At 43.1% G+C, this 27814-nt stretch overlaps 1 protein-coding gene across 2 annotated transcripts in view; it reads left to right on the top strand.

The window, feature by feature from the left end:
• BLTP3A (bridge-like lipid transfer protein family member 3A) overlaps positions 1-27814 on the top strand; it is an 83181-nt gene that overhangs the window by 40069 nt on the left and 15298 nt on the right. For both annotated transcript variants that reach the window (XR_013416470.1, XM_015136171.3), the window contains exons 5-14: positions 2030-2219; positions 2530-2670; positions 3102-3272; positions 3963-4155; positions 20658-20744; positions 21280-21450; positions 21823-21962; positions 22352-22493; positions 22761-22954; positions 23161-24608. Coding sequence is in view for 1 of the 2 variants with exons in the window: in XM_015136171.3 (XP_014991657.3) it covers positions 2030-2219; positions 2530-2670; positions 3102-3272; positions 3963-4155; positions 20658-20744; positions 21280-21450; positions 21823-21962; positions 22352-22493; positions 22761-22954; positions 23161-24608 (2877 nt within the window). In the remaining variant the exon portion in view is untranslated. The remainder of the gene's footprint in view (positions 1-2029; positions 2220-2529; positions 2671-3101; positions 3273-3962; positions 4156-20657; positions 20745-21279; positions 21451-21822; positions 21963-22351; positions 22494-22760; positions 22955-23160; positions 24609-27814) is intronic.

The raw sequence follows: 27814 nt of genomic DNA, 5'->3' as shown, positions 1-27814 counted from the left end.
AGTCTCCTGGGCTCAAGCGATTCTCCTATCTCAGCCTCTCAAGTAGCTGGGACTACAGGCATGCACCACCACACCTGGCTAATTTTTAAATGTTTTTGTAAAGAGTTTTTGTAGAGAGGGCATCTCCCTTTGTTGCCCAGGCTGGTCGCAAACTCCTGTGCTCAAATGATCCTCCACCTTGGCCTCCTAAAGTGCTGGGATTACAGGTGTGAGTCACTGTACACAGCCTCTTTATGTTTAATATATATTTGCATTTATTTCTTCTGTGACCTGTCCATACTTGGTCCCACTTCTGTCAGGCTCTTGCTCTTTTTTCTCTCTGTTTTTTGAAGTTCTTTATACATTAGGGATACTAGTTCTTGATGACATCAATTCCAAATATATATATTTTTTTTCACTTTGAATTTTCAGACCTCCTTTTATCTCTTGTAATGAGCAATGATTTCACCTACATGTCAAGAATTGCTGTTTTCTTCACATCTAGAGGGACTTTATGTCCTTCATTCCTCTCCTTTTGCCATTTCTGTCCTCTCACTGTGGAAGTATAGCTATATTCTTTGGGAAGCCAATTGATCCTTGAATAGCACAAGTTTGAGCTGCATGGGCCCATGCATATGCAGATTTTTTCCAACCAAATGCAGATCAAAAATATTGCAGGGTGCCACCCACATGGATAGTCGACTTTTCATATATGTAGGTCCCTCAGGGTTGACTGTGGGATTTGAGCAGATTTTGGTACATGAGGTGGTATTGGGGGGGTCCTGGAACCAGTACTTTCACGTACCAAGGGATGACTGTATTTGACAGGGTCAAGGTGGGACTGATTTTGAACCTCTTATTCACCTGGCTGTACTGCTTTTCTTTCCACTACCTTTGCAGAGTATGCTCCATCTTTGAAGATTTTTTTTTATTTTTTATTTTTTTTTGAGACCAGGTCTTGCTGTCGTGTCTTTGAAGATTTTGTAGAAACCCTATGTCTCTTTTCTGTAGTTATACTTCCCCTCACAGACATTATCTAAATATTAGATAGTTTGTGGTCTATAAAAAGATTTATCAGTTTATTCTAACAGGAGGGAGATTGTTTCAAGGTCAACTCTTTCTCTTTTATTCCATTCTTTAAAAAAAATTTATCATTAAAGAAAGTACTGTCCTTGTACGGTGGCTCACGCTTGTAATCCTAGCACTTTGGGAGGCCGAGGTGGGCAGATCACCAGGCCAAGAGATCGAGACTATCCTGGCCAACATGGTGAAACCCCGTCTCTACTAAAAATACAAAAATTAGCTGGGCTTGGTGGCACGTGGCTCCCAGCTACTCGGGAGGCTGAGGCAGGAGAATACCATGAACCTGGGAGGCGAAGATTGCAATGAGTCGAGATCACGCCACTGCACTCTAACCTGGCGACACAGTGAGACTCCATCTCAAAAAAAAAAAAAAAAAAAAAGTACTGCAGCCAAGCACAGTGGCTCATACCTGTGATCCCAGCTATTTCAGAGGCTGAGATGAGAGGATCACTTGAGGTCAGGAGGTCACGGCTGCAGTGAACTGTGCTCATGCCACTGTTCTCCAGCTTGGGTAACAGAGCGAGACCTTGTCTCAGAAAAATAAAAAAAGACTACTGTATTATCATTATAAAATAATTTAAACATCCCGCGGGGCCGGGCGCGGTGGCTCAAGCCTGTAATCCCAGCACTTTGGGAGGCCGAGACGGGCGGATCACGAGGTCAGGAGATCGAGACCATCCTGGCAAACACGGTGAAACCCCGTCTCTACTAAAAAATACGAAAAACTAGCCGGGCGAGGTGGCGGGCGCCTGTAGTCCCAGCTACTCAGCAGGCTGAGGCAGGAGAATGGCGTGAACCTGGGAGGCGGAGCTTGCAGTGAGCTGAGATCCGGCCACTGCACTCCAGCCTGGGCGACAGAGCAAGACTCCGTCTCAAAAAAAAAAAAAAAAAAAAAAAAAAATCCGCGTAAAGACTGTGCAGAAAGTCTCCCATGATTCTGATTGTTGGTCTGCCTCATTTGTTGTAGTGAATATGGCTTTGCCGAAAAGGTGGTGGAAGGGATGTTCATCATCGTCAATTCTATCACCATCAAGATTCACTCCAAGGCCTTCCACGCTTCTTTTGAATTGTGGCAGCTCCAGGGCTATAGTGTCAACCCCCACTGGCAGCAGAGTGACCTTCGCCTTACCCGCATCACTGACCCCCGCCGAGGAGAGGTGACAGCCCCGTCATTGTGAGGGGAGAGAATGGGGAGAGATTCAAAGTCGGACTAATTAAAGGATATTATTCCCACTTTGTGGATTTCCTCAAATGTTCCCCATTCCTGGGAGCCCAGAGGCCTTTCTGTCCAGTGTTACTGCTACATCCTTTCCTTAATTATGGATCCCCAATTCACTGCTTTTTCTTGGTGGGATCCCAACTGAGAGTGCTGGGAGTCTCTGCTTTGCCAGTTTTTTTTCCTTGGACTTCTTGCTTCTTGGTTAATTTCATTCACAGGATGAAGGATTTTACTTTCTCTCCTTCCAGGTTTTAACATTTAAGGAAATAACTTGGCAAACACTCCGAATTGAGGCAGATGCTACAGACAATGGTGATCAAGACCCAGTCACCACTCCATTGAGGCTTATTACAAACCAAGGCAGGATCCAAATAGCCCTCAAAAGAAGAGTAAGTGTGTTCTCTGGCCTCATGAAAACTTCCATCTCTTATACTATGAGACAGCCTGGATTTGGTATTCCCTTATTGTTTGGAATGTTACTGGCCCCTGGAATGGCAGTTGAAAGGGGAAGGCCTATAATTCAGTGTTGCCCAACATGCTCTAGTAATAGAATGTTTCTACCTCCCTGTTTTCTTAGTTTTGGAAACTGCAGTTTTTACCCATATGTAGGGACACTGACATAGGCACCTGGCAGTTGACTATTGCTGCTTTTTTTTAAATGAAGGAAACTTTAGTAGTTTTGTAAGAAATTCTCTCTCCAAAGTGCTTGATACTTTCACATATTGGAGATTGAAAAGCCGCTTCTGAAACTGATTGGGCAACACTTTGAAAGTTGGAATGAACAAGGTAATAAACCCCATGTTGTCTGTGGCTTCCTCAGACCAAAGATTGCAATGTGATATCCTCCAAGCTGATGTTCCTGTTGGATGACCTGCTCTGGGTGCTAACTGACTCACAGCTCAAGGCTATGATGAAGTATGCAGAGTCACTGAGTGAAGCCATGGAGAAGTCAGCCCAGCAAAGAAAGAGCCTGGCCCCTGAACCTGTACAGGTTAGAGATAAAACAGACACCCTTGGTGTGCTAGGGACTCAGTAGGCCAGACCTAACTCATACTAATGTAGGTGGAATCTAGACTTTATTTGGGAAATTTGTCGTTTACTTCTGGGTATTCATAGGCTTTGCCTGCACCTCTGATTTTTTATTTATTCTGTTCACTGAGTACCTCCAGTGTATTAAGTATACAGTGCTGGCCACTGGAGAAGAAAAATGGAATACACCTCTTGTTCCTGTCCTTGGGGGTCTCACTGTCTTGAAAGATGGACCATAAATGAGTTATTACAGTATGGTGTGATAAATGCTGTAACAGAATAAACAATATGCCATGAGAGCACAAAGAAGAGGCATCTCACTACACAGGCTGAAAGAGAGCATTTAGGGAAGACATCCGAGAGGAAATGTTTTAGCATCAGTCCACTGAGACCTGGTGGGCGAGAGCCGGGAGGGCAATTCAGAACTATGAACTGTATTCCAACAGTTATTAGATTAATTATAATTAGGCTTTGGGAGTTTGGGTGATAGAATTGAAACAGACCTAAGTGAGCTACTAGGCCAACAGTTATGAGAGGGAAGGAACATCTTGCTAAACTGTGGTTTTCCTCAGGCTGGACCAAAGCTTAAAGAAAGCCTACAAAGGATCTTTTCAGGGTCTGGACTTCCTGTTTCTCTCTCTGTCACATGTAGATCACCCCACCAGCTCCCAGTGCCCAGCAGTCCTGGGCCCAGGCATTTGGTGGCAGCCAGGGCAACAGCAACAGCAGCAGCAGCCGCCTCAGCCAGTACTTTGAGAAATTTGATGTGAAAGAGTCCTCCTACCATCTGCTCATCTCCCGCCTGGACCTGCACATTTGTGATGATAGCCAGTCCCGAGAGCCAGGTACCCCATGAGGCCTGAGCCTGGGCTGGGTGGTCCACGTTACTGTCTAGTTCTGGGCAGAGCCTGGGGATGAAGGCTCTTTTTAAAAGACTGTGGAGTACTTTGGTTGGCTTCCCTTAATCACAGGCATTCGTTGGGCCTCAGCCTTCCTGTGGTAGCCCTGTTTGTTTGAGGGCTGTTCAGCCTTTAGGGTGCAGTAGAACCACATGTCATACTTAATAAAATACAGATGTTGGGCCTGTCCCCAAATACCTCTAAATTAGAGTCTTCTGTGGTAGAGTTCAAGCAGTGTAAACTTTTTTTCCCCCCTCACCAAAGTTCCTTAGGCAATCTTAATGCTTATCAGAGGTTGAAAACGACTGGGGTGAGATTTTAGGTAAGTAAATTCAACTATAGGAAACCTCAGAATTTTTAGATGTGGGATCAGTTTAAATATTTATTGTGTGTAAATGTTCTCTTCCCAAGCAAGGTTATGCTGTAATCTCGACATACTTAGAACAACTGGCATTATGTATATGTTTACATTTATTCAGAATGAAAAAAACTAATTGACTCATTGCTTTCCTTTATGAGCCGTGGGGAAATCACTTAATCTTCTGCTTAACCTGTTTGAGTTTCCACATTCATGAAACTGAGTTAAATCATGTCTCACTCATTTACCTCAAAAGATGTTGTCAGCTGGGTGCGGTGGCTCAAGCCTGTAATCCCAGCACTTTGGGAAGCCGAGACGGGCGGATCACGAGGTCAGAAGATCGAGACCATCCTGGCTAACACGGTGAAACCCCGTCTCTACTAAAAAAATACAAAAAACTAGCCAGGCGTGGTGGCGGGCGCCTGTAGTCCCAGCTACTTGGGAGGCTGAGGCAGGAGAATGGCGTAAACCCGGGAGGCAGAGCTTGAAGTGAGCTGAGATCCGGCCACCGCACTCCAGCCTGGGTGACAGAGCGAGACTCCGTCTCACACACACAAAAAAAGTTGTTGTCAGGCTCAAATGAGCCAATATGCTGAATTTGGAGGACCTTGATTATAGGCTAATATTAAGTTTTATTACACTGCTGCTTGTTTCTTCAAAACTATCTCTGTGTTCCCTTTAAGCTCTCCTTTGCCATCAGCTCTTGGTTTTTGATGCTTACATATGGTATTAAATAGATTTTTCTCTTGCTGGCTTATCTTCTCTGAAGGCTTTGTTTACCTTATAATAAGATCTAGATTCACTGGCCAGGCACAGTGGCTCATGCCTGTAATCCCAATACTTTGGGAGGCTGAGGTGAGAGGATTGCTTGAGTTTAGTAGTTTGAGACCAGCCTGGGCAACATGGCAAAACCTTTCTCTACAAAAAATTTAAAAATTAGCCATAGATCAGCTGCAGTGGCTCACACCTGTAGTCCTAACACTTTGGGAGGCTGAGGTGGGAGGATCGCTTAAACCCAGGAGTTTGAGACCAGCCTGGGCAATATAGTGAGACTCCATCTTTTAAAAAAGTAATTAGCCAGGTATGGTGGTGTGTGTCCCTGTAGTTCTAGCTACTCAGGAGGCTAAGGTGGGAGAATTGCTTGAGCCCAGGAGCTCGAGGTTGCAGTGAGGCATGATTTGTGCCACTACACTCCAGCCTGGGTGACACAGTGAAATCCTGGTTCAAAAAAAAAATCTTGACTCAGTTTCCTTGGGTGACCTGCCTATTCATTTCTTCTGGGGCATCAAGCAGCACTGCCTCTCCTGCTTGACTATTCCTTGGTCTTGAAGTTATTTCAACCCTCCTCTACTCTCATTCTGAAAGGAAAGAAAGGAGCAATGACAGTGCAAAGATTGTTTTTGCCACCACAGAAAATAATTTGCCACTCACTCATTTTGGAAGTTTGTTACTAAAACAAGTATTATTTTGTTTAGTTTTTTCTTCCAAGTGTTACCTAAAGGCTTTGGGTATTTTTTGCTTTGATTGTTTGTTTAGATTTTGTTTTTAATTGTTTCAGAAGTCCTAATTAAGAGTACACGATTGAGTTTCACCCTGTCACTTGATGAGGAATGTTTAGTACTGTTCTCTTCAAGTGCCAGAGTTCTGTAATCCATACAAAGATGTGAATGACTGTAGCTTTACCATTCATTTATTAAACTATGTTGATCTTTTTGGTGGAATTTGAGGAAGTGTTAGATGAGACATTTTAAAATACGGGAATAATTCGCAGCCTGCCATACCCAGGTGTGGTGTGGGGCGGAGATCAGGGAGAGTTCTTGTAACTCTGTCTGGGATTTGGGGAGAGAGGGGAAGGGATAACTAGGTAATATAGGAAGGGCTTCAAGACTTTCTGGAGTTGTTCTGTCCAGTACAGTAGCCACTAACCGCATGTGACTACTGGGCACTTGAAATGTGGCTGATTCCAATTGAGATGTTCTGTAAAGGTAAAATAAACATTGGATTTCAAAGATATGTGTGAGGTCCATGACTATGCCAAATGTCATGCCCAGGGTTAGGTTCCAGCCCGTGCTGAGGTTGAGGGGAGTGGGTGGATGGGCAGATAGCTGAAAGAACACTTGGTCGGGGGGGCAGTGCGGATCGGGGGGTAGGCAGGTGAAACGTACTTTTATTTAGCAGCTAGCTCTCATCAACAGCTCTCTCACACTGTCCTGGCTGCTTGTTCCGGGTGCTCCCATACATAGAGCTGCGTGGGTGGCTCTCCCTTGCCTTCAGGGTGAGCAGCTTAACTCTTTCCCTCTGGGCACAACCCAGTTCCTGGCTCTCCCCTGCCTGTCTGCCAGACAGCCAGTCTCCCTTACAGGGGTCAGTAGCTTCACTCTCTCTGGGCGCCAGCGCCTGCTCCCTTACAGGGGTCAGTAGCTTCACTCTCTCTGGGCGCCAGCGCCTGCACAAGAGCCGTGCCATGCTGTGCTGTGCCAAACTGAGCCCCAAGAGCTTAGCATCAGCAGGGCAGTTATGCCTTTTACAGACAATAGTGGTACAGGGCCAAGGGATGGCCTTCCTATGTTATGGCTACATGGCTGTGATAACAGGTGGAGTTATACGGTGCTCTAAACTTGCTGAGTCATGCAGGCCTGGACATCTGCCTAGGCATATTCCTTGACCAAAGCACATCCGTGTACTTTACAATATGGTACCAAAAAAAGAGTGTAAACCACCTCAATAATTATTTTCATGTTGATTCTATGTTGAAATAACATTTGGGTGTATTGGTTTAAATACATATTATTGGCCAGGCTTGGTGGCTCACACCTATAATCCCAGCACTTTGGGAAGCCAAGGGCGGTGGATCACCTGAGGTCAGGAGTTCAAGACCAGCCTGGCCAACATGGTGAAACCCCGTCTCCACTTAAAAAACAAACAAACAAAAAAACAAAAATTAGCTGGGCATGGTGGCAGGCACCTGTAATCCCACCTACACAGGAGGCTGAGGTAGGAGAATTGCTTGAACCCAAGAGGCGGAGGTTGCAGTGAGCCAAGATTGCACCATCGTGCTTCAGCCTGGGGGACAAGAGCGAGACTTCGTCTCCAAAAATAAATATAAATAAATAAATAAATAAATATTATTACCATTAATTTCACTTTTTATTTTTATTTTTTGAGACAGAGTTTCGCTCTGTTGCTCAGGCCAGAGTGCGGTGGCGCAATCTCGGCTCACTGCAAGCTCTGCCTTCCGGGTTCACACCATTTTCCTGCCTCAGCCTCCCGGGTAACTGGGACTATAGGCGCCTGCCATCATGCCTGGCTAATTTTTTTGTATTTTTAGTAGAGGTGGAGTTTCACTATGTTGGCCAGGCTGATCTTGAACTCCTGACCTCAAGTGATCCGCCCACTTCAGTCTCCCAAAGTGTTGGGATTACAGGCATGAGCCAGTGCGCCCAGCCCCAGTCTATATTTCTATTAGATATCATTACTTTAGAATTATCTGTCCAATATGGTATTAAATTGCCACATGCAGCTATTTACATTAAAATGAAAATTACAATTAAAAGTTCATTTTCATGTTAATTAAAATTAAAATTAGTTCTTTATTTGCTCTAGCCACATTTCAATTGCTCAGTATAGTCTATAAGCCATAGAACACCTCCATCATCACAGAAGGTTCTTTGGACAGTGCTGCTCTAGAGACTACTTGAAGGCTACACCTGCTGCTTTTTTAAAATTAAGGGGTATGATGGCCTGGATGTTGGAGCTGCTGACTAACATGCTCACCTATCCCTTGGTATTAGAGGTGAAATGATCGGAAACTGGATGGGTCATTGGGGTCAGCACTGTCTTGAGGTGGGACAGCACTGTCTTTTAAAATCAAACGGGATGGCAAAGATAGAAGTAAGGCTTCCCCCAGAAAATAAAAAAAAGAAAAAAATCAAACTGGAGCTCACATTTCAGGCTTCTGAGAGAAGATTGGTGGTTGATAGGGAAGAGAGTACCACCTGCTTTTTAACTGTTTTCTCTTAGGGTAAAGCCTGTTAGCCAAAAACTTTCCTTATTTTTCTTTTTTAAGGGCAGGCTATCCTCTTCCCACTAGTTCACTAGAGAATTATAGTCATTTATATACATTATTTACCATTTATGTCTCATATATGATTATGTGTTTACAATTAGATATGTCGATAATTGTTAATTATATTTGATTCCAATTCTACACCATACTATAATATGCTCATTCCATATAGTTTATTGTTCTTTTAGCTCTAAGCAGCTCCAGCAGAGGAAGCGTGGTTGTGGAACCTTCTTCCTCCAGTAGCCTAGGTTATGCATTTTCAGCTGAGATGATATCACCCCAAACAGGTGAAAATTGGCTCTTTTCTTTGAAGCTGTATTGAGATGCAGTCTCATACCATACCGTTCATCCATTTACAATATATAACTCAGTGTTTTTTGATATATTCATAGGGTTGTATAACCATCTCAATGATCTAATTTTAGAACATTTTGTTTCTCCTAAAAGAAACCCTGTATCCATTTGCTGTCACACCCCATTTCGAATTCCTAAGCAACCACTAATCTATTTTTGATATTTGCCTAGTCTGGAAATCAAAAATTGGTTTCAGGGGTGCGGTGGGGATCTTAGATAGAACAATCATCTGTGGCCCTCTAAAGCTTAACCCATCCAGGCATGGTGGCTCACACCTGTAATCCCAGCACTTTGGGAGGCTGAGATGGGAAGATTGCTTGAGCCCAGGTGTTCTATTTTAAAAAAAAAATTAAAAAGTGAAAAAGTTTAACCTGACTGACAAAATTTTATTCCTTAGTACTTAATTTATCTCACTGAGTTTTCTTGGGTATTACGTGAGCAGCATTGACAGTGAGTTCATGGAAGATACACAAAATGTGTGGAAGATCAGTGTTACAAACTATGACAAGCAGATGGCTGTGGTTAGAGGACTTTCTCTCAATCAGTTGCTCCATCTCAAAGTTATATGGTGAGAGGTGGCCTGCAACTGCCTGTTGGCTGCCGTTGGCTGCTTTGCTAGTGTTACTTATGTTTGATCCTCAGTACTTTTGTGATTTGAACTTTGAGTATTACATGAAAATACTTTATTTTAAAATTTTATTTACTTATTTTTTTGAAACAGGGTCTTATTCTGTTGCCCAGTTTGGAGTGTCATGGCATGATCATAATTCACTGAAGCCTCAACTTCCCAGACTCAAACGATCTTCCCACCTCAGCCTCCCAAGTAGCTGGGACTACAGGCATGTGTCACCACACCTGGCTAATTTTTGTATTTTTTGTAGAGATGAGGTCTTGCTATGTTACCAGGGCTGGTCTTGAACTCCTAAGCTCAAGCTATCCTTCTGCTTCGGCCTCCCAAAATGTTGGGATTAAGGGTGTGAGCCACTGCACCTGGTCTATGTTATTTTTATTTTTGTTTTTGTTTTTTTTTTTGCCCGCATGTCTGTATACAATTCAGAAAATAGTTTATGTTTTATTATTTAATTCTGTAAAAATTATTCAATTCATCGTTAAGTTAATCAAGTGCTGAAAAAATGTTGACACTATCTGAATGAGTAATAGTTTAAAAGTTATTTTCTTTTTACTTTTTAATTTTTATGGATAATAGGTTATATGTTTATGGGATACAGGAGATATTTTCATACAGGCATATAATACGTAATAATCACATCAAGGTTAATTGGTTATCTATCACCTCAAGCATTTATTATTTATTTGTGTTACAAACATTCTAATTTTACTCTTTTAGTTTTTTATTTTTTTTTATTTTTTATTTTTTATTTTTTGAGACGGAGTCTAGCTTAGTCGCCCAGGCTGGAGTGCAGTGGCGTGATCTTGGCTCACTGCAAGCTCCGCCTACCGGGTTCACGCTATTCTCCTGCCTCAGCCTCCCAAGTAGCTGGGACCACAGGCGCCCGCCGCCACGCCCGGCTAATTTTTTGCATTTTTAGTAGAGACAGGGTTTCACCATGTTAGCCAGGATGGTCTCAATCCCCTGACCTTGTGATCCACCCACCTCGGCCTCCCAAAGTGCTGGGATTACAAGCGTGAGCCACCGCGCCCGGCCTCTTTTAGTTATTTTTAAATGTACAATAAATTATTGTTGACTTAGGTTGCTTCCAAGTCTTGGCTATTATGAATAGTGCTGCAGTAAACATGAGAGTGCAAATATCTCTTGGGCTACTGATTTCATTTCCTTTGGAAAAATACCCAGTAGTAGGATTGCTGGATCATACGGTAGTTCTATCTTTAGTTTTTTGAGGAACCTCCATACTCTTCTCCATAGTAGTTATACTAATTTACATTCCCACCAACAGTGTCCAGGGGTTCCCTTTTCTTTACATCTTTGCCACCATTCGTTTTTGCCTATCTTTTGAATAAAAGCCATTTTTACTGGGGTAGGATGACATCTCATTGTAGTTTTATTTTGTTTTGTTTTGTTTTGTTTTTTAGACAAAGTCTCACTCTGTTGCCCAGGCTGGAGTGCAGTGGCGCAATCTCAGCTCACTGCAAGCTCCACCTCCCAGGTTCACGCCATTCTCCTGCCTCAGCCTCCCGAGTAGCTGGGACTACAGGTACTCACCACCATGCCTGGCTAATTTTTTTTGTATTTTTAGTAGAGACGGGGTTTCACCATGTAAGCCAGGATGGTCTCGATCTCCTGACCTCATGATGCACCCACTCCGGCCTTCCAAAGTGTTTGGGATTACAGGCGTGAGCCACCGCGCCAAGCCTGGTTTGTTTTTGAGACAGAGTCTTGCTGTGTTGCCCGGGCTGGGGTGCAGTGACAAGATGTCAGCTTACTGCAACCTCTGACTCTGGGATTACAGGCACTCATGACCATGACAGGCTAATTTTTGTATTTTTAGTAGATAGGATTTCACTATGATGGCTGGGCTGGTGTTGAAATCCTGGTTTCAAGTGATCCACCTGCCTCAGCTTCCCAAAGTGCTAGAATTACAGGCATGAGCCGCTGTACGCAGCCTCATTGTGGTTTTGATGTTCATTTCTCTAGTGACCCATGATATTGAGCACTTTTTCATATGCCTATTTGCCATTTGTATGTCTTCTTTTGATAAATGTCTATTCAGGTCTTTTGCCCATTTTTAATTGGATTATTAGATTTTTTTTTCCTGTTAAGTTCCGTATTTATTTTGGTTATTAATCCCTTGCCAGATGAATAGTTTGCAAATGTTTTCTCCCATTGTGTGGGTTGTCTCTTCACTTTGTCGACTGCTTCTTTTTCGGTGCAGAGGCTTTTTAACTTAATGTCATCCCATTTGTACATTTTTGTGATGGTTGCTTGTACCTTGGGAGCATTACTCAAGAAATCTTTGTCCAGACCAATGTTGTGGAGAGTTTCCCCAGTGTTTTCTTGTAGTAGTTTCATAGTTTGAGGCCTTAGACTTAAGTATTTAATCCATTTTGATTTGATTTTCATGTATGGCAAGAGATAGGGGTCTAGTTTCATTCTTCTACATATAGATATCCAGTTTTCCTAGAACCAGTTATTGAAAAGACCATCCTTTCCCCAATGTATGTTCTTAATACCTTTGTCAGTAATGAGTTCACTGTAGATGTAGATGCATGGATTTGTTTCTGAGTTCTTTATTTTGTCCATTAGTCTGAATGTCTGTTTTTATGTCATGCTGTTTTGGTTATAGCACCGTAGTATAATTTGAAGTCAGGTAACATGATTCCTCCAGTTTTGTTCTCTTTGCTCAGCTGGCTTTGGCTGTTCTGTTTTCTTTTTTTGTGTGTGTGGTTCCATATACATTTTAGGATTATTTTTCCCATTTCTGCAAAGACTATCATTGGTATCTATTTTTGTTTTGAGAGAGGGTCTTGCTTTGTTGCCCAGGCTGGATTGCAGTGGTACAATCATGACTCACTGCAGCCTCAACCTCCTAGGCTTAAGTGATCCTCCCACTTCAGCCTCCTGAATAGCTGGGACTACACGTGCACACCACCATGCCTGGCTAATTTTTACATTTTTTATAGAAATGCGGTCTCCCTATGTCACCCAGTCTGGAGTCATTGGTATTTTGATAGGGATTGCATTGAAGCTGTAGGTTGCTGGGGTGGTATAGACAATGTTGATTCTCTAATCCATGAACATGGAATATCTTTCCATTTTTTTGTGTCCAGTTTTTTTTTTCTTTTCTTCCTTCCTTCCCTCACTCCCCCTTCCCTCCCCTCCCCTCCCTGCTTTCCTCGCTTCCACTTTTTTTGAGACAGAGCCTTGCTCTGTCACCTAGGCTGGAGTGCAGTGGTGCAATCTCAGCTCACTGCATCCTCCACTTCCGGGTTCAAGCGATTCTCCTGCCTCAGCCTCTGGAGTAGCTGAGATTACAGGCACCTACCACCACGCCTGGCTAATTTTTGTAGTTTTAGTAGAGATGGGGTTTCACCATGTTGGCCAGGCTGGTCTCGGACTCCTGACCTCAAGTGATCCACCTGCCTTGGCCTCCCAAAGTGCTGGGATTACAGGCATGAGCCTAGCCCTCCTCAGTTTCTTGCATCAGTGTTTTAATAGTTTTGTTATAGAGATCTTTCACTTCTTTGGTTAAGTTTATTCCTATAAACTTAGGAATTGTAAATGGGGTTACTCTCTTGATTTCTTTTTAAGATTGTTTGCTGTTGGCATATTGAAATGCTACTGATTTTTGTGTGTTGATTTTATATTCTACAACTTTACTGAATTTGTTTATTGGTTCTGATAGTTTTTTGGTGGAGTCTTTAGATTTTTTCAAATATAAGAGATCATATCATCTGCAAACAAGGATAATTTGACTTCTTCCTTTCCAATTTGGATACTCTATTCTTACTGTTGTCTGGTTGCTGTAGCTAGGACTTCCAATACTATGTCAAATAACAGTGGTGAAAGTGGGCCTCCTTATCTTGTTCCAAATCTTAGATAAAGGCTTTCAGTTTTCCCCCATTGAGTATGATAATAGGTACAAGTCTGTTGTATATGTGTTTTATTATGTTGAGTTATGTTCCTTCCATACACAGTTTTTGGAAGTTTTCTCTCATGAGGGATGTTGAATTTTATCAAGTGCTTTTTCAGTATCAGGTAAAATGATCATATATTTTTTGTTCTTCATTCTGTGATATGTTGTATCTTATAGATTGTTTTGCATATTTGGATCATCCTTGAATCCCTGGGATAAATCCCAGTTGGTCAGGATGAATGGTCTTTTTAATGTGTGGTTGAATTCCATTTGCTAGTATTTTTTTGAGGATTTTTGCATCAGTGTTCATCAGGAAGATTAGCCTGTAGTTTTCTCTTTTCTTTTTCTTTTTTTTTTTTTTTCCCCCAAGAACACTTTCATGTAGGAAGTTTTCTTTTTGATGTGTCTTTGTCTGATTTTGTTATCGGAGCATACTGGCTTCACAGAATGATTCTGGAAGTATTCCTTCCTCCTCTGTTTTTTTGGAATAGTTTGAATAGGATAGGTATTAGTTCTTCTTTAAATGTTTGGTAAAATTCAGCAGTGAAGCTATCGGGTCTTGGGCTTTTCTTTGCTGGGAGACTTTTTATTATACCTTTGATCTCATTACTTGCTGTTGTCTATTCGGGTTTTGGATTTCTTCGTGGTTTGATCTTGGTAGGCTGTATATAGCTAAGCATTTATCCTTTTCGTCTAGGTTTTCCAATTTATTGCTCATGGTAGTCTTTACTGATTTTTTGAATTTCTGCAGTATTGGTTGTAGTGTCTCCTTTTTCATCTCTCATTTTATTTATTTGGGTCTTCTCTCTTTTTTCTTAGTCTGGGGAAAAGTTTGTCAATTTTGTTTATCTTTTCAAAAAAACTTTTTATTTTGTTGATCTTTTCTATTGTTTTTGTTTCATTTATTTCTGCTTGATCTTTTTTATTTATTATTATTTATTTTCTTCTATTAATTTTGGATTTGGTTTGTCCTTGCTTTTCTAGTTCTTTAAGATGTATCAAGAGGTTATGTACTTGAAATTTTTCTACTTTTCTTTTTTTCCTTTCTTCTTCTTTTTTTAAATTTTTTCGAGAGAGCCTTACTCTGTCACCCAGGCTGGATACAGTGGTGCAATCTCGGCTCACTGCATCCTCTGCCTCCTGGGCTCAGATGATCCTCCAACCTCAGCCTCCTAACTAGCTGAGACTACAGACATGCACTACCATGCTAGGCTAATTTTTTTTTTTTTTTTTTTCTGTAGAGATGAGATTTTGCCGTGTTGCCCAGGCCTATCTCGAACTCCTGGACTCAAGGGATCTGCCTGCCTTGGCCTCCCAAAATGCTAGGATTATAGGCTTGAGCCCGGGAGGTAAAGGCTGCAGTGAGCCATGATTGCACCAGTGCATTCCAGCCCAGGCAACAGAGCAAGACCCTGTCTCAAAAAAAAAAAAAAAAAAAAAAATTCAGGGCTGGGTGCAGTGACTCATGGCTGCAATCCCAACACTTTGGGAGGCCGGTGGGGGGGCAGATTACTTGAGGTCAGGAGTTCAAGACCAGCCTGGCTAACACGGCAAAATCCTGTTTCTACTAAAACTACAAAAATTAGCTTGGCGTGGTGGCAGGTGCCTGTAATCCCAGCTACTTGGGAGGCTGAGGCAGGAGAATCGCTCGAACCCAGGAGGTGGAGGTTGCAATGAGCCAAGATCGTGCCATTGCACTCCAGCCTGGGTGACAGAGTGAGACTCGGTCTCAAAAATATATATGTGTGTGTGTGTGTGTATATATGTATATAGATATATGTGTATATGTGTGTATATATATATGTGTATATAGATGTGTGTGTGTGTGTATATATATATGTAACTATTTCTTTCTCTTTTTTTAGTTTTAATTTGCATGGAATACCTTTTTCCATCCCTTTATTTTTCAGTCCATTTGTGTCTTTGTAGGTGAATTGTGTTTCTTGTAGGGAACAGATCATTGGGTTTTGTTTTTTAATCTATTCAACCATTCTATGTCTTTTGATTGGAGTGTTTAGTCTATTTACATTCAATGTTATTATTGATAAGTAAGGACTTGTTCCTGTCATTTAATTTGTTTTCTGGTCTTCTTTTCCTTCTGACTTTCCTTCCTGTCTTCCTTTCTGTGAAGGCGATTTCCTCTAGTGCTACATTTTAATTTCTTGCTTTTTTTTTGTGCATCTGTTGTAGATTTTTTCTTTCTTCTTTTTTTTTTTTTGGTTTTGGAGACAAAGTCTTGCTCTGTCACCCAGGCTGGAGTGCAGTGGCATGATCTCAGCTCACTGCAACCTCCGCCTCCTGGGTTCAAGCAATTCTTGTGCCTGAGCCTCTTGAGTAGCTGGGATTACAGGCATGCACCACTGCACCCAGCTAAGTTTTGTATTTCCAGTAGAGACGGGGTTTCGCCATGTTGGCCAGGCTGGTCTCAAACCCTTGGCCTCAAGTGATGCACCTGTCTTGGCCTTCCAAAGGACTATAGCCATGCACCACCACAACTGGCTAATTATAGGCGTGAGCCACTGCCCCCAGCCAGTTTGTTTTTTATTTGAAATTACCACGAGGCTTACAAATAACATCTTATACCCCATTATTTTAAACTGATGACAACTTAGCACTGATTACAAAAACAAACCAACTAACAAACAAGCAAAGAGGAAATTAACAAAAACTCTAACTTCATCTCCCTGGTTTTTAACTTTTTGTTGTTTTTCTTTATATTTTATTATACTGTCTGTGTCTTGAAAAGTTGTTGTAGTTATTTTTGATAGGTTCATCTTTTAGTCTTTCTATTCAAGATATGAGTAGTTCATACACCATAATCAGAGGGTTATAATATTCTGTATTTGTCTCTGTAATTATTATTTTCAGTGAGTTTTATACCATCAGATGATTTCTTATTGCTCGTTAACGTCCTTTTCTTTCAGATTGAAGAACTCCCTTTTGCATTTCTTGTAGGACACATCTGGTGTTGATGAAATCCCTCAGTCTTTTCTGTTTGGGAAAGTATTTCTCCTTCATGTCTGAAGCATATTTTCATGGATATACTATTCTAGGATAAAAATTTTTTCCTGGTCTGGCGCAGTGGCTCATGCCTGTAATCCCAGCACTTTGGGAGGCTAAGGCAGGCAGATCACTGAGGTTGGGAATTCGAGACAAGCTTGACCAACATGGAGAAACCCTGTCTCTACTAAAAAAAAAAATACAAAATTAGCTGGGCATGGTGGTACATTCCTGTAATCCCAGCTACTCGGGAGGCTGAGGCAGGAGAATCGCTTGAACCCAGGAGGCGGAGGTTGTGGTGAGCCGAGATCGTGCCACTGTACTCCAGCCTGGGCAACAAGAGCAAAACTCAGTCTCAAAAGAAAAAAAAAAGTTGTTTTCCTTCATCACTTTAAATATGTCATGCCTCTCTCTCCTAGCAGACTGAGAAGTTTGCTGCCAGACATATTGAAGCTCCTTTGAATGTTACTCAAGGCCCAAGAGCTCTTCAGTCAGCTTGTGGTGAATGCTCTCAGGTCTAGGTCTCTCCTTTCAGGGCAGTGGGCCCCACTCTGGCCCAGGGCAGGTCCAGAGATGTCATCTAGGAGCTAAGGCCTGGAATCGGGGACCCTAGGAGCCTACTTGGTACACTACCCCACTATGGCTGAGCTGGTACCCAGCTGCAAGACAAAGTCCCCTTTTCTCTTCTCTCTTCTTTCCTCAAGCAGGAGTTGTCTCTCCTTGTGGCCACCACAAATAAGAGTGCACCAGATCACACCTGAAGCCAGCATAGCCCTGGGTTTCAACCAAGGCCCATGGCGAATACTGTCTAGGTGCTGCTCATGTTTATTCAAGGCCCAAGGGCCTTTTAGTCAGCAGGCAATGAATCCCTCCAGGACTGGGTCCTTCCCTTCAAGGCAGTGGGTTCCATTCGGACCCAGGATCTGTTGTATCTAGAAATGTCATCTGGGAGCTAGAGGCCTCGAATGGGGGCCTCAGGACTCTGCCTGGGGCCCTGTTCTATAATGGTTGAGCTGGTATCCAAATCGCAAGACAAAGTCCTCTGTATCCACCCCTCTCCTGTCCTCTCCTCAAGTGCAGGAAGCAGTCTCTCCCAGAGCTGCAAACTGTGCTGCATGGGGTTGCGGGAGGGGTGATGCAAGCATTCCTTTGGCTATCCCAGCTGATGTTTCGCTAGGTCACTTGCACCCCAAGTCCACTGGCTCTGATCCCAGCATAGCACCAATAGTTGCTCAGGAATTAACAATCCTTGTGGCTTTTCAAATTTCTTAAGGATCCTAGAGCACTTTAGCATGCAGTGGTAGGGCTAGCCAGAACTCAGGTAATAACCTCTAATAACCTCCGGGATGGATGATTCCTCTCTGACTAGGGCTGGTCTAAATGCTCTGTGGGCACTGGCAGAATTCTGCCCTGTGTTGGCTTTCTGCTGTGACAGCACTGAGTTCCAATGCAAAGTCCCATAATTACTATGAGGTCTCTCCCCGAAGCACACGGATGCTGTCTGTGCCATGAGGCCACTGCCAGGAGACTGGGGGTAGAGTGGTGTTGGCAATTCAAGACTGTCTTTTCTACCTTCTTTGGTGCATCTTTCTGTAATATGATGTTAAAACTGGGTACTGTGATCACTCATCTGAGTTTTGGTTCTTATGAAGATGATTTCCTGTGTGGATAGTTATTTTTCGTTTGTTTTTTGCGACGGGGTCTTGCTCCATTGCCAAGCAGGCTAGAGTGCAGTTGTGCAATCACAGCTCACTGCAGTAAACTCTCAGGCTCAGGGGATCCTCCTGCCTCAGCCTTCTGACTGAGGCTAGGACTCCCGACTGGGACTACAGGCATGCCCCACCATACTCAGCTATTTAAAAAAATTTTTTTTGTGGCAGGGGGAGCAGTTTTGCCCTGTTTTCCAGGCCCATCTCAGTCTTCCAAAATGCTGAGATTACAGGAATGAGCCACCATGCCCAGCCTGGATAGTTGTTCAATTTGATGTTCTTGCTGGATAATCACTGGAGGGGATGTGTTTGGCCATCTTGCTCTACCTCCTCCTCTAAAAGTTCTTTTTTTTTCTTTCTTTCTTTTTTTTTTTTTTTTTGACAGTCTTGCTCTGTCACCTAGGCTGGAGTACAGTGATGCCATCTCACTCAGCTCACTGCATCCTCTGCCTCCCAGGTTCAAGTGATTCTCCTACCTCAGCCTCCTGAGTAGCTGTGATTACAGGCATGTGCCAGCAAGTCCTGCTAATTTTTGTATTTTTAGTAGAGATGAGCTTTCACCATGTTGGCCAGGCTGAGTCTTGAACTCCTGACCTCAAGTGATGCACCCGCCTCGGCCTCCCAAAGTGCTGGGATTATAGGCATCAGCCACAGTGCCTGGCCAGGTATTTTCTTATATCAAGCAAAAGTTAAAGGTTATGTTCACTAAAAATAATTTTAAGAGATTAAAATTTTTGGCTGGGTGTGGTGGGTTATGCTTGTAATCCCCACACTTTGGGAGGCCGAGACAGGTGGATCACAAGGTCAGGAGTTGGAGAGCAGCCTGACCAACATGGTGAAACCCCGTCTCTACTAAAAATAGAAAAATTAGCAGGGCATGGTGGTGCATGCCTATAATCCCAGCTACTCAGGAGGCTGAGGCAGGAGAATCGCTTGAACCCAGGAAGCGGAGGTTGCAGTGAGCCGAGATAGTGCCACTGCACTCCAGCCTGGGCAACAGAGTGAGACTCCATCTCAAAAAAAAAAAAAATTAAAAATTTTTAATTGTTTTTCATTTGCTGAAAAAAATTAGAATATTTAAAATTTTGATTATATTGCTATTATATATTTATATAAGTTGATCTTTTGCAGGTTTAACTTGAGACATTATAATATATACATAAAACTAAAACTTAGCAAATACAGTTGTGAAGTTAAATATTAATATCTTTTTAAAATGTTAATTTAACTTTTAACTTAAAAATTATTTCGCATTTTGTAACCCAGTAATGAATAAAAAGAGCATGCTTTATACATACTCTTTTTAAAATGTTAAAGCATATATATATATATATATATACATATGGTACATTAACATGTATTTGTGGTATTAACATTTCATGGGGAGAGGGCAATTAGGAAAAAAATATCTTAAAAGCCAACTTGGGGTGATTATGAAGAGTTGAGAAACAGAAACGCTGTATAGGGGTCTCTCTTGTTAGGAGAATTTGGGATGGCAAAATGTCGATTGGATGGAAATGACCTTACTGGTTGAAGGTATGCAAGCTTACACCTAGAGAGTTCCATGGTATTTCCCTTCACTCATTTCTGTGGTGTTTTCTCTTATATTTTTGAGCATCTACTACTTACAAGGCTCTATGCTAGATATACTAGTAGGAGACAGGCTGGAAGTTGAATAGGGTGACCCAGACAATACACACATGTGGAATACATCGTTTCTACTTTTACAGTTCTTTAATTGGAGAGAGATGATAGAAACATGGAAAATTCATTCATTTAGTAAGAATTAAATGTAAATTCATGGTAAACATAGTGTAATGTTTGGCTTATTGCTAAAAATTTCAGTTTACCTATAATATTCTATGTGTTTGTTTTATAATGTCCCTGTTTGTGTAGTGTTTTTAGCATTCCGTGGTACTTTGTATGTATAGTATATAATCATTGTCTAATGTAACAGCTTTAGCTCTGAGGCCAGGATATGAAAGGAAATAATGTAGGTTATGTTTTGGGGGAATTTGGCTTCTGCCTCTTCGTGTGTTGTATTGAGGGAAAATAAAACTGGGATTGGAGAAACAGTCAAGGCTGTAGAGTATGTCTGGGAAACCTAGGACTGCAATTTCTGAATCCTGAGTTTGGTGGTTTCTTTTGCCTTTCTGGAAGTCTGGCAACCATTTACAGATACAATGGAATATACTTTCTTTTGGATCTTTTAGAGCATGTCCATTGGCTGTTGTAACTCAAAAGAGGGCCTCAGCCTTGCAAATCACCTCGCATCGTGGCCTCTTGGCCGTACTGTGTTATCAGCCGGGCTTTGAAGCCGGTCCTTAAGAGGACTTCTGCATGCTTTAGTTGGTGTTTTGGCCTCTTTGTTCCTTCCGCTGCCATTCACCTGTATTTTTATTTTATAGGTGTCTCTGCAAACAGACTCATGGGTGGTGCCATGCAGCTTACCTTCCGCAAGATGGCGTTTGACTATTACCCTTTCCACTGGGCAGGTTAGGAAAACTCTGAATGGGGCCAATTCTAGCATAGCCCAAAACATTGAGGGCAGATTCCTGGATTCATCCCTGACTGCTTAACAGGAGGTTGCCAGAGATTGCAGTGCATGCTCAGAGGGGTGTTGGAGATACCCCTCTTCAAGAGGACATCTGGAAACTTGCAGCTTCCACTGTTGATGATTCTTTATGAGTAATGAGAGAAAGTGAGTAGGGGAGATATCTAGGGCCTGAGATATTGCTTTTGATTCTACTCTCAGCCCCTCGCTTCCACTAGTATTAGAGCCTCTCCAGTAGTCCATAGTCAAATATGGCAGCAGTCAACAGCTTGCCTTTAGGGAGCCTTTGGGAAAAATCACATATGGAATCCAGAAGAATGTGCAACCTATCATTGAATAATTTTTCCTTATCCCAGAGATTTTTGGACTATGGGTAAGGAATCAGATTCTGAACTATGACTATCCTGATGGAAAGGAAAAATTGGAACATTCATCAAGATCTTCGGCTAAAATCTTTTCACTTCTTCTTTGCACAGGTGATAGCTGCAAACATTGGGTACGCCACTGTGAGGCCATGGAGACCCGAGGCCAGTGGGCCCAGAAGCTGGTGATGGAATTTCAGAGCAAAATGGAGAAGTGGCATGAAGAGACAGGTCTGAAACCACCCTGGCACCTGGGAGTAGACTCTCCCTTTCGGAGAAGAGCAGGTGGGTTATGAGGAACTGGAAGACTCCAGTTGCTTAGCTTCTTGCCATTTATCTTTGAATAACAGTGAAGATAAAGCAAGAACTAGCTGATTATCCCAACTGTATCTAATGAAGAGACATCAGTGACTTTTTTCTTTACGGAGACCTCTTTGACCCCAGGGATAGCCGCAGTGTTGATGTCATCATCTCTATTCAGTAGACTGTTGTCTTGGTCTTAAGAATAATATTTTTGAGTTCATCTAGGAGCTAGACAGTGTTAAGCTATCTTTCCTACATATAGCATTAATGATCTTAGGATTTTTACTTTCCTAACTCTATTAATAATGAGAGTTGAATGTATCTGATTCTTTTTCTCACCTTATTTTTATTTAGATTCTCTTTCCAGTCCTCGAAAGCACCCTCTTGAGAGAAGCCCCTCTCAGGGCAGACAGGCTGCCTTTCGGCCTCCAGCATGGAACCGCTTACGCTCTAGCTGCCTGGTGGTACGGGTGGATGACCTGGACATCCACCAGGTGAGGACATGGTTGGAAAGAGGTGGAGCAGTTTACGTGGAAGGCAACTGGAACAGTATGAACAAAGTTTTGGAATTTGGGGACTATTTACCTCACTTCTGGGAAGATTAATAGTTTGGTCTGTTTCTTTCTGAGCAGGGCTGGTGAGATCAGGACTTGGGAATTCCCCCAGTTTTACTGTGACTGCTTTGCTTTGAACCTCCCGCTGAAAAAACTAACTCGTGTAGAGTGTGAGGCAGGTGTGAGAATGCCTAGAATATGTGTGAAATGCACTGTGTTCCCCGTGACAGATTTTGGAGGGACGGTAGAGGCTTTATGCTTCCTAAGTGGAAATGGAGGTCTGCTCTAAGTTTGATTGTTGATACTAACAGTAAGTTGTGATTGTTTAGGTTTCCACCGCTGGACAGCCAAGTAAAAAGCCATCTACCCTCCTTTCCTGCAGTCGGAAACTTCACAACCTCCCCACCCAGGTCTCTGCCATTCATCTTGAGTTCACGGAGTATTACTTCCCAGATAATCAGAAGCTTCCAGGTAAGCATCTAGGCTGGCTATTTCTTCTGTCTAGCTTGTGCTTTTCCCATTTGTCAGCTTTCGGGCCACTACTTACATTTTTATTTGTTTTTAGGAGTTTTCAGTGTTTGAGTAAATTTAGCATACTTTTGTTAAACACTGTGCCCTGTATAAATGTGTACCTTTGCTCTGTTCATAATATAGTTAATATTAGGTGGTAAGAGCCTCGCTATTGCTTTTTACAGAATTGTTTACAGTTATGTTTCTGTTTTTTCCTCTGCTTTCCAGTCCCTTGTCCTAATCTTTACATTCAGTTAAATGGTCTGACATTTACTATGGATCCTGTCAGTTTGCTCTGGGGAAACCTCTTTTGCCTGGATTTATACCGCAGCTTGGAGCAGTTCAAAGCTATCTACAAGCTGGAAGATTCAAGTCAGAAAGATGAACACTTGGACATCCGACTAGATGCATTCTGGTTGAAGGTGAGGGGAGAGTATGACTTTTATCCCCTGCTGGTAGCCACAGCTGCATTTTTTCAATGGACATAATCCATGATTTTGCTGTGTCCATTTTGTGGAAGTAAGAAAATAGTTTCAGAGCCCAAATGATCTTTTACATGTGTATTAATAGCGGGATGCTGAGATACTCAGATGACCATTCTGAATTGTGTTTCATTTTCTCTGTGAAGGTGAGCTTTCCACTGGAAAAGAGAGAGCGGGCAGAGTTGCATCGTCCCCAGGCCCTTGTCTTCTCTGCATCAGGCATGATTGCCACCAATACACGTCATGCCCCACATTGTAGTTGTTCAGACCTCCAGAGTCTCTTCCGGGGTTTTGCTGCTGCTGAGTTCTTTCATTCCAATTATGATCACTTTCCTAAGGTTCCGGGTGGCTTTAGCCTTCTGCACATGCTTTTTTTGCATCATGCCTTTCAGATGGATTCCTGCCTGTCTCAGCCTAATACCCTCCCTCCCCAGAGGCCTAAGGCTTCCCGGGATCTCTGGTCTGTCCACTTTACCCAGATCTCCTTGGACTTTGAGGGAACAGAAAACTTCAAAGGCCATACCTTGAATTTTGTAGCCCCCTTCCCCCTGTCTATTTGGGCCTGCCTACCCCTCCGCTGGCAGCAAGCCCAGGCACAGAAGCTCCTTTTGGCCTCAGAGGGGAGGCTGAAACCATCAGCCAGCTTTGGAAGTCCTGTCCAGTCTGAGGCTCTTGCCCCTGACTCTATGTCCCATCAGCGGTCAAAGACTGAGCATGACTTGAAAAGCTTATCAGGACTTACAGAAGTCATGGAAATTTTTAAAGAAGGCAGTAGTGGTGTGGACAACAAAGGGCCTCTGACAGAGCTGGAGGATGTAGCAGATGTTCATATGCTTGTACATTCCCCGGCCCATGTCCGCGTGAGACTTGACCACTACCAGTACTTGGCTCTGCTTCGCCTGAAGGAGGTGCTGCAGAGGCTTCAGGAGCAGCTGACTAAGGATACAGAGTCAATGACTGGGTCTCCCCTGCAGGACCAGACAGCTTGCATTGGAGTTCTCTTTCCTAGTGCTGAGGTGGCTCTGCTTATGCATCCTGCCCCCGGTGCTGTCGATGCTGACTCTGCAGGCTCAGATAGCACTAGCCTCGTAGATTCAGAGCTATCTCCTTCAGAGGATCGGGAACTGAAGTCTGATGCCTCATCAGACCAGGGCCCAGCAAGCCCTGAGAAGGTCCTGGAGGAAAGTATCACTGAAAATCAGGATGTATCCCAGGAGAGGCCACATAGCAATGGAGAACTGCAGGACTCAGGTCCACTTGACCAGCAGCTGGCAGGGAAGGGCCATGAGGCAGTAGAGTCCCTACAGGCCAAAAAACTGAGCAGAACCCAAGCCTCCAGCTCACCAGCTGCATTGAAGCCCCCGGCTGGCAGGGAGACTGCTGTGAATGGACAGGGTGAGCTCATCCCCTTGAAGAACATTGAGGGAGAATTGTCAAGTGCTATTCACATGACCAAGGATGCCACCAAGGAGGCTCTACATGCCACCATGGACCTCACCAAGGAAGCTGTGTCCCTGACTAAGGATGCCTTCAGTTTGGGCAGAGATCGAATGACCTCCACCATGCACAAGATGTTGTCCCTCCCGCCAGCCAAGTAAGTGGTTCTGTGCCTCCTTCAATCATTCCATCTCCTTCTCCTAGTTCTAATCATTGGATTTAAGGCCTCTTACTGTATGCATTTCTAGATTGGGAAGTACCAAATAGTCCAGGAGAATGCATAGAATGGCTTATTTAATGGGCAGTTTTCAAGTCAATATTTATTGCTTCTTAGAATCAGATTATCTCCTTTTTCACTGATTCACTTTTCTTTCCCCTCAAGATGTGCCTTATTGTATTAGCCAGGCTGGTCTTGAACTGCTGGGCTCTGCAATCCTCCTGCCTTGGCTTCCTGAGTAGCTGGGATTATAGACACGTGCCACTGTACTCAACTTGCTTCACTATTATTGATACAAATATGCTATATCAGAATAATAATACTGGCATATGTATATTATTTTCAGTGGGCTTTCATGTAATTTTTTTGTTTGATTTGATCCCCACAGCAGCTGGGGAAGGTGGCCTTAGACATTTGTATCCCCAATTTATAGCTGAGAAAACTGAGGCTTTAGAGAGGATGAGCTCATAGATATCCTATATCTTGTAAATAGAAAAGCTGTGGCTTTGGACTTGTTTTTCTAGTACCTTATCAGTGTCTGCCACGGTAATAGAGAAGGAAGAATTTCATTCATTCAGCAAATATCTTTTGAGCCCTTTCTGTATGCTGGGCTCTGTGTTAAGCAGCGGAGATAGAGTAGGGAGTAAACAGAAAAACACAGAAATGCACAGTGAGAAGAGTGGAAAAGTATGGATTTTCCCATGGGTGCCTCGTGGTTTTAGGAAAGATAATTGAGTCTAAGGGAAGTCTTTCCTGGAACACTTTGTGGTTTAGAGACCATGGTATGAAAACCAGTGCATTTAGAGCTTTTGTCTAAGTGAATTATCTTAAGTGGGTCTCTAAGTAATGCCTATGGGTGAGCTAGTACCTGCTAGGACAGACAGCAAGGAGGAAGGAGAGGAAAACTTCAAGGGTGGAATTGTATAATAATACTAATCAGCATTTACTGAGTGCCTTCTGTACCTGACAAGACACAGTCCTAAATACTTATAATATTGGTCCACTGGATTTTTATAATAGCCCTATAAAGTTAGTATTAATATCACTCCCCATCTCACAGATGAGGAAACTGAGGCTCAGGATCACACAACTTGTGAGTGGTGGGACACGGATTAAAAGCCTGCACTCCTAATCACCCAATGTGCTGCCTTTTCTAAATGGAGAGAAGTAAGGGAAATGGAAAAAGAGCAGAGGTGAAAAAGAGAAAAGAAAGCTGTGTGAAATGAGCCCTTTTATTTATTTATTTATTTTTTTTTTTTTTTTTCTGAGACGGAGTCTCGCTCTGTCGCCCAGGCTGGAGTGCAGTGGCCGGATCTCAGCTCACTGCAAGCTCCGCCTCCTGGGTTTACGCCATTCTCCTGCCTCAGCCTCCCGAGTAGCTGGGACTACAGGCGCCCGCCACCTCGGCCCGGCTAGTTTTTTTGTATTTTTAGTAGAGACGGGGTTTCACCATGTTAGCCAGGATGGTCTCGATCTCCTGACCTTGTGATCCGCCCGTCTCGGCCTCCCAAAGTGCTGGGATTACAGGCTTGAGCCACCGCGCCCGGCCTAGCCCTTTTAAAACATCAACAGCAACTTCCTAACTGCCCAAGCCTGTGGCCTTTTCCTCAGTCCCCCTTCTCTGATCAGTTCATTCATTCTGAGCATTTGTAACCCCACCCAGTTACTCTCACTTCTCTGAAGGAGTCTTCTTTTTCCTTGACTGCTCTCTTCCTTTTATCCTATAGGTGTAAATAATCCACAGGGCTAGGCTGTCCATATTCTGACCACTTTTGTCATAATTTTAATTTTTAATTTTTTTTTTTTTTGAGAAAGGTCTCATTCTGTTGCCCAGTGTTGCGATCTCTGCTCACTGCAGCCGCGATCTCCCAGGTTGAAGTGATCCTCCTGCCTCAGCCTCCTGAGTAGCTGGGACCACAAGCATGTGCCACCATGCCCAGCTAATTTTTATATTTTTGGTAGAGATGGAGTTTTGCCATGTTGCCCAGGCTAGTCTCAAACTCCTGGGCTCAAGCGATTGAGAAAATCCCAGCATTTTGGGTGACAGAGTGAGACTCCGTCTCAAAAAAAAAACAAAAACATAGTTTGCTGAGCCCTATTTCTCATTCATGGAATGAGATGGGGCCTGATAATTTGCATTTTTTTTTTTTTTTGAGACGGGGTCTCACTCTGTTGCCCAGGCTGGAGTGCAGTGGTGCATTCTTGGCTCACTGCAACCTCTGCCTCCTGGGTTCAAACAATTCTCCTGCCTCAGCCTCCCGAGTAGCTGGGACTACAGGCATGTGCCACCACGCCCAGCTAATTTTTGTATTGTTAGTAGAGACCGGGTTTTACTATGTTTGCCAGGATGGTCTCGATCTCTTGACCTCAGGTGACCTGCCTGCCTTGGCCTCCCAAAGTGCTGGGATTACAGGAATGAGCCACCTCACCGGGCCCAAGAATTTGCATTTCTAACACGTTCCCCATTGATTCTGATGCTCCTGCCAGGACCACACTTTGAGAGCACTGCTCTAGGGGATCTCACATCAGTTTTCCATGTCTGTTCCCACATGAAGACTTTTTAGTGTATAAAAAGTATGGTTGATTTCTATATTGGTGGTATTTTATTTTATTTTATGAGACATCCATTACTTGCTAAAAGTCTTTTCCTCTCCAGCTTGTTTGAAAAAGTCAGGCCAAACATCCTAAAACATAGGTATAATCTTGTTATTTCCCTACTCCAAAACCTTCATGCTTTTCCCTCATACCCCCTGAATTTAGTTTGAACTTCTTTTTTTTTTTTTTTTTGAGACGGAGTCTCGCTCTGTCGCCCAGGCTGGAGTGCAGTGGCCGGATCTCGGCTCACTGCAAGCTCCGCCTCCCGGGTTCACGCCATTCTCCTGCCTCAGCCTCCCGAGTAGCTGGGACTACAGGCGCCCGCCACCTCGCCCGGCTAGTTTTTTGTATTTTTTAGTAGAGATGGGGTTTCACCGTGTTAGCCAGGATGGTCTCAATCTCCTGACCTCGTGATCCACCTGTCTCGGCCTCCCAAAGTGCTGGGATTACAGGCTTGAGCCACCACGCCCGGCCTGAACTTCTTAAGTATGGCATAATCAATTATTATGATACATCCATATAGCAATTTATAGTTTTCAAAGCATTTTAAT

The sequence above is a fragment of the Macaca mulatta genome, chromosome 4, assembly GCF_049350105.2.
Source record: "Macaca mulatta isolate MMU2019108-1 chromosome 4, T2T-MMU8v2.0, whole genome shotgun sequence".
NCBI classification, from domain to species: Eukaryota; Metazoa; Chordata; class Mammalia; order Primates; family Cercopithecidae; genus Macaca; species Macaca mulatta.
This window is presented reverse-complemented; position numbering and strand designations above follow the sequence as displayed.